At 42.4% G+C, this 6,675-nt stretch overlaps 1 protein-coding gene across 5 annotated transcripts in view; it reads left to right on the forward strand.

Moving 5' to 3' along the window:
- Window positions 1-6,675, forward strand: part of PPEF1 (protein phosphatase, EF-hand calcium binding domain 1) — a 126,306-nt gene that overhangs the window by 29,109 nt on the left and 90,522 nt on the right. For all 5 annotated transcript variants that reach the window (XM_014543449.1, XM_014543448.1, XM_014543450.1 and 2 more), the window contains one exon: window positions 5,122-5,263. In XM_014543449.1, coding sequence (XP_014398935.1) covers window positions 5,218-5,263 — 46 coding nt within the window. In that variant the 5' untranslated portion in view covers window positions 5,122-5,217. The remainder of the gene's footprint in view (window positions 1-5,121; window positions 5,264-6,675) is intronic.

Genomic DNA, 6,675 nt, shown 5'->3' on the forward strand with positions numbered 1-6,675 from the left:
GGCCGGGCTGAGGGGCCCCCCCCCCCCGTGCACAAATTTCGTGCACTGGGCCACTAGTATCCTATACAATAAAAGAGGAATATACTAATTAGCTGTTATGCCCTGAGACGTAATAACCAATCATGTCACCACCAGATCACAGATCAGCAGGAGGGTGGGCCAGCGAAATACAAGGGAGCTTTGGAGAGTTACAGGAGGGGGCAGGGCAGCAAGCTATGAGGGGTTGGAGGGGGGGAGTGGGGCAGGGGAAGCTACAGGAGGGCGTGGCAGTGGGCGGAGTGCTACAGGAGGGTGGCAGTGACCTATGGGCTACAAGCAAGCGGCAGAGAACTACAGGATGGGGCAGAGCAGCAAGCAAGTGGGAGGCGGAGAGCTACAGCAGAGGGCAGGGCAACAAGCTATGAGGGGGGGCAGCGGACGGAGAGCTACAGCAGGGTGGGGCAGCAGGCAGAGAGCTACAGGAGGGCGGGGCAGTAGGCAGAGAGCTACAGGAGGGCAGGGCAGTGGGCGGAGAGCTACAGGAGGGTGGCAGTGACCTACTGGCGCATGGATTCATGCTCAGGGCTACTAGTAGGATATAAAAGCCTAATATGCTAAGTGTCTGGTTGTCCAGTTGGCTGTTCAACCAATCAAAGTGTAATATGCTAATGATATGCTAAAGCTGCTCAACTGCTCACTATGACGTGCACTGACCACCAGGGGTCAGATATTCGACTGGTCAACCAGTCACTATGATGTGCACTGACCACCAGGGGGAAGATGCTCTGACCGGTAGGTGAGCTTGCTGCTGAGGTCCAGCCGATTGGGACTGAGATGGGCTGGACATGCCCTGGAGCTCTCCCATGGTCCCTCCCTGGCTGGCGAACCTCCTGTGTCCCTCCCCAGCCTCAATTGTCACTGGTGGGGTCCCTCAGCCTGGCCTGCACCCTCTCACAATCCAGGATCCCTCAGGGGATGTCAGAGAGTTGTTTTTGACCTGATCCTGCAGGCCAGGCCAAGGGACCCCCTGGTGCACGAATTCGTGCACCGGGCCTCAAGTGTATTCATAAAAAGGGTAGGAAAAATAGCATGACGATGGAAGTGAAGCTCAAGGAAGAGATGGAGAGCAGAGTTTCTCAAACAGATACAGGGAGTGCCTGCGCCAAAGCCCCCTGAAAGGTGCAGGCCACCCAGACTGCTTGAATCCAGTATTGGCAGTAAAGCCTGGGAACCTGAATTTTAATTTTATTTTTATAAAATATATTTTTATTGATTTCAGAGAGGAAGGGAGAGGGAGAGAGAGAGAGATGAGAGAGAATCATTGATCAGCTGTCTCCAGCACACGCTCCACTGAGAATGAAGCCTGAAACCTGGGCATGTGCCCTGACTAGGAATCAAACCATGACCTCCTGGTTCATAGGTCAATGCTCAACCACTGAGCCATGCCAGCTGGGCGGGAGTCTGCATTTTTTAAAATATATTTTATTGATTTCTTACAGAGAGGAAGGGAGAGGGATAGAGAGTTAGAAACATCGATGAGAGAGAAACACCAATCAGCTGCCTCCTGCACACCCCCTACTGGGGATGTTGCCCGCAACCAAGGTACATGCCCTTGACCGGAATCGAACCGGGGACCCCTGAGTCCGCAGGCCGACGCTCTATCCATTGAGCCAAACCAGTTAGGGAGGGAGTCTGCATTTTTAAAAAAATATTTTTTTATTGATTTTAGAGAGGAAGGGAGAGGGAAAGAGAGATAGAAACATCAATGATGAGAGAGAATTATTGATCGACTGCCTCCTATAATGGGGATCGAGCCTGCAACGTGGGCATGTGCCCTTGACCAGAATCAAGCCAGGACCCTTCAGTTTGCAGGCCAACGTTCTATCAACTAAGCCAAACCAGCTAGGGCAAGTCTGCATTTTTAATAATCTCCTCTGGTAAGTCTCGTAGTACTCATGTTGGAGAGCATTAATATAGGCACTTGGATAAGGTCAGCAGGAGTAGATGAACTACTTCAAAGGCTGATGAAGACCCCAGCAGATGTGTTCTCATAGGCATTGCAGATAACCTTAGAGATATTTTTGAGTATGGAGAGAAGGCAAGCGATGTGTAAATAGTGCCCCAATTTCAAACATGAGAAAAGGGTAGATGCCAGAAACCACAGCCTTATAAGCCTGACATGACCTTTGGAAAAATCTTGTTCCAAACAGATGAAGTCAAAAAGCATTCAGAGGAAAATGTGATGTTCACTAGGCATCATCGTGGATTCACTAAAACATTGTCTCTATTAGAGATTGTCAAACTTTGCTGCATATTAGAATCATCTGGGGAGCTTTAAAAAATCCAGATTCCCAACTCCACCCAAGGGGACCCAGGCACCAGTTTTTTAAGCCCCCAGAGATTCTGATTTAATAAGATGCTGTCTGATCAATGAGAGTTTGAAAGCTCCCCAGGTGATAACTAAAATGCAACGAAGTTTGATAACCATTTTGTCTATATGATAATTATGCAAGATGCTTAACTTCCTTGTACTTTCTGTCAATTCTAGGTAATTTTAAAGGTCTCTCCCACCTTTACACATCTATGATTTGTTATTAAAAATCATGCCAAACTGATTTCCTTTCTTCCTCTCTCCCTGACTTCCCACCCTCCCTTTTCCTTCTCTTCCTCCTCTTCTTTTTCTTCTTCTTCTGATTTGCCATAGCTTGGAATGTCAAGGTGTCAAAGTACATATCTTAATTTCATTAAAATATTTAGCAAAATTTCCAAGGACCACCCTGGCTGGTTTTGCTCAGTGGTTAGAGTGTTGGCCCATGGTCCAAAGAGTCCTTGGTTTGATTCCCAGTTAAGGGCACGTACCTTGTTTGCAGGTTCCCAGCCCCTGTAGAGGTGCGTGCAGGAGGCAATCAGTTGATGTGTCTCTCTCACATAGTGTCTCTCTCATGTAGGTCTCTCTCTCTCTCTCTCTCTCTCTCTCCCCCCCCTCTCCCTCTCCCCCCCTTGTCCCTCACTTTCCACTCTCTCTAAAAATCAATGGGAAAAATATCTTCTGGTGAGGATTAAAAAAAAAATTTCCAAGGACCTCTCATAAATACATAAGATGATAGGTATGATGGATGAATGTATCACCTAAGTGTACAAATATGCTCAAAGGATGTGATGAATCTGCGGTAACCTTGGAAAATGGTTTGGAGTGGAATGCTACAAGGGTTGTTGTGCTCTTGGAGCTGACCTTGTTACCATTTAGGAAAGATATAGCCCTAGCTGGTTTTGCTCAGTAGTTAAAGTGTCAGCCTGCAGACTGAAAGGTCCTGGGTTTTATTCCATTCAAGGGACTCATATGTTGGTTGCAGGCTCGATCCCTGGTTGGGGCATGTGCAGGAGGCTACCAGTTGATGTTTCTCTCTCTCTGTTTCTCCCCCTCCCTTCCATTCTCTCTAAAAAAATCAATGGAAAAAAATATCCTCGGGTGAAGATGAACAACAACAACAAAGGATATAAAAGAAATCCCTATTAAATTTGTAAGTAAGTCCAAATTTAAGAGGGTTAATTGATTCAACACGTAAAAGAATCAGGCCTGTTCTGATTAGAATATCTGTTTATTAAGGTTATTATTTTAAAAATATTTTCATAATTAAAATATTTTGCTCATTTTTGTTTTCCCTTTTCTTCAGTTGAGTTGAAATTTTGAAGCTTTTAGTGTAGCACTAATGGAAACATAAACATGCCTGTAGGGTTCCTAGTTAGTTAGTTGTTCTATGACTTTGTTCCTATAAGAAATGTAAATATATTAGATCAGGTTGCTTTGGAGCATCAAAAAATAAAGGAAATGTGGGAGCTAAAAAAAATAATAATTTTCCTCCCACCTTCTAGTTTCTTCTACATGGGCTAATAATCAAATCAACAGAGACAAACCAACAGGAGAAAATTAAATTTTAATACATGCTCACAGGGGATTCACATAAGCATGGAAATTCCAAAGACAGTGAAGTAAAATTGGGTGTACTGTATAGGTCATTTTTGAACAAAGAAGAAAAGGGGGCCTGAGATTTCAAAGCGAGTAGGCAATTTACAGGTAGTTGAGGAAGAGAGGAACATACTTTTGCTAGGCAACCCAGAAACAGTGAGACACAGGGTGGTCTAGTAAGTGGGCACCTGCTTGGAGTCCTCCTGTCTAATACTAAGGTGATTGTGATAAGGTTCTCTTCCTGAAGCAGGTTATTTTTTCCTATTTGAATCTCTTAGGCAGGAAAGGGGGAAGGTCAAAGGTTCTTTCTGAGTCTTTTTTTTCTCTTAATATCCCTACTTAAAGATCAGTATCACCAAAAGTTCAGCTCCAAGAGCACAACAACCCTTGTATCACCAAAAACTTTTGGTCCCCTTCAGAAATATCACCCCCCAAAAAAGCGATGAGGAAAGGAATTTTGTCAGAAATTCTCAGGGAGTGATTGTGGAAAATCCCTTTAGCAGTTTCATCTAACTTGTCAGAGGGGCTGGTGCGCTAGTGGAAGGTAGATTTGGAAGTGTCTCAAAAACACTGGGAGAGCTTGTTTAAAAAGGGCACTTGGACAGATTCTGATGCCTTCCTTTGAGGGGGAGGCCTTGAACCTCCTTTTTATAAACAAGTGCTCTGACTGATTCTGAGAAATATTGTCAAAGAACTCACTTTGATTTGGATTTTGGCATTTAAATATCTTGTTTTTGTCTCATAGTCAGTCCTCCAATTTGTGTTTTTCAAAGCCCAGATAGATTTAATTATTTGAGCTGAAAACTAAAACTGTTAAATAATGTCAGATCTTTCATATCTTATTCCCTATATTTCAATTAGAAAATTGTACGCTCTTACATTGCCATTTTTCTTTTCGTTTTTAATGTTTTATTTTCTGCAGACCTTGATCTGACTGAGACATGAGGAAAATAAAATTTATGTGTAGCAGAAAAGCAACCTATAGCTGCTCCATTGCTGCTGCTGTGCTGTGGAAAATAAACCAGGATTAGATTATGTCTGGTCACTTTCCACATCACATGACGAACGGCAGTTGAGAAGAAGCATAAAATGAATCCTGCTGAGCAGTCAGTCCTTAGATACCTAGTTGTTAACATCCTGTTTCCTTCCCCTCCCTCCTGTGTATTCCCCATCAGGCTCTGTGACTGAAGTGTCAGCTAAGGAGTGGTTTCTCACCTCTTCACACCATCTGGGAATAAGAAGTTGCAGCTATTTCACACCATCTAGAAGACATGGGCTGTGGTAGTTCATCAATTAAAATCAAGAAATCTGCAAAAAGTGAGTGCTAGGAATGTGCCTGTCTTCCTGATGAAAAATGAGCCAATTACCTGTCCTCCTTTCTCATTTACTCACATAGTTGGTTCTGGAGCTGCCTGCTCTGTGTGATTTTGCACAAGGCATCATCACTTGAACCAAAGGTTAAATATTGGGATAACATCAGAAACTACTGTTAGGAAAATGTAGCTTTGAATTTCTGATGTACCATAAAGTATTATATGAGATATTTTATATTTGATTTGATTTCAGTTGGATATGTACTAATATAAAATCTCAATTTAAAACTCAGTGGAAGGGAACAAGAAAGTCTCTGTAAACTTATATCTGTTTATTCAATATGCTTATAAATAGCTATATTTATACCTATGTGACATTTGGTAACATCATTGAATCTTTATTAGGTTTTATAACTCAGTAATCAGATTATTTTTTATAGCTATTCAACACAGAACTTTATGAGGTTTGCCTCATGTTTTTAGAATATTCTAGGTAGAATTTGGCAAATGCTAGATCATCTGCTTCTCCAAAAGGGTGTTGTTTCTAAATAGTTGACATGCCCCCTACTATTCCTATATAATTAGAAACTTAATATTTTCTTTATTTTGTACTGAGGTTCTTTCTCATAGGTACTAGAATCTAGTTAAAACTCGAGTGTTTAAGAAACATAGTCTTTACAAAGAAATTAAAATAAAAACAAGCAAGCTGGGACAGTTATGTGAATAATTTGTTCTTAAATTCCATCCTTTTGTTAAGTAGGTATAGATAATCGCCCCAATTTCTCTTCCACATCTGGGTTTGTTTTTTTAATCTTTATTGTTCAGATTATTACAGTTGTTCCTCTTTTTTCCTGCCATAGCTCCCCTCCACCCAGTTCCCACCCCACCCTCTGCCCTTACCTCCCACTGTCCTTATCCATAGGTGTACAATTTTTGTCCAGTCTCTTCCCGTACCCCCACACCCCTTTCTCCCCGAGAACTGTCAGTCCGCTCCCTTTCTATGCCCCTGATTCTATTATATTCACCAGTTTATATCTTTACCTTTTTCTTCTTCTTCCTCTTCTTAAAGGATACCTTTCAGCATTTCGTATAATACTGGTTTGGTGGTGATGAACTCCTTTAGCTTTTCCTTATCTGTGAAGCTCTTTATCTGACCTTCAATTCTGAATGATAGCTTTGCTGGGTAAAGTAATCTTGGTTGTAGGTTCTTGCTATTTGAATATTTCTTGCCACTCCCTTCTGGCCTGTATAGTTTCTGTTGAGAAATCAGCTGACAATCGTATGATCGTATGGTTGTAGGTAACTAGCTGTTTTTCTCTTGCTGCTTTTAAGATTCTCTCTTTGTCTTTTGCTCGTGGCATTTTAATTATGATGTGTCTTGGTGTGGTCCTCTTTGGATTCCTTTTGTTTGGGGTT

The sequence above is a fragment of the Myotis brandtii genome, unplaced genomic scaffold, assembly GCF_000412655.1.
Source record: "Myotis brandtii unplaced genomic scaffold, ASM41265v1 scaffold326, whole genome shotgun sequence".
Taxonomy (NCBI): domain Eukaryota; kingdom Metazoa; phylum Chordata; class Mammalia; order Chiroptera; family Vespertilionidae; genus Myotis; species Myotis brandtii.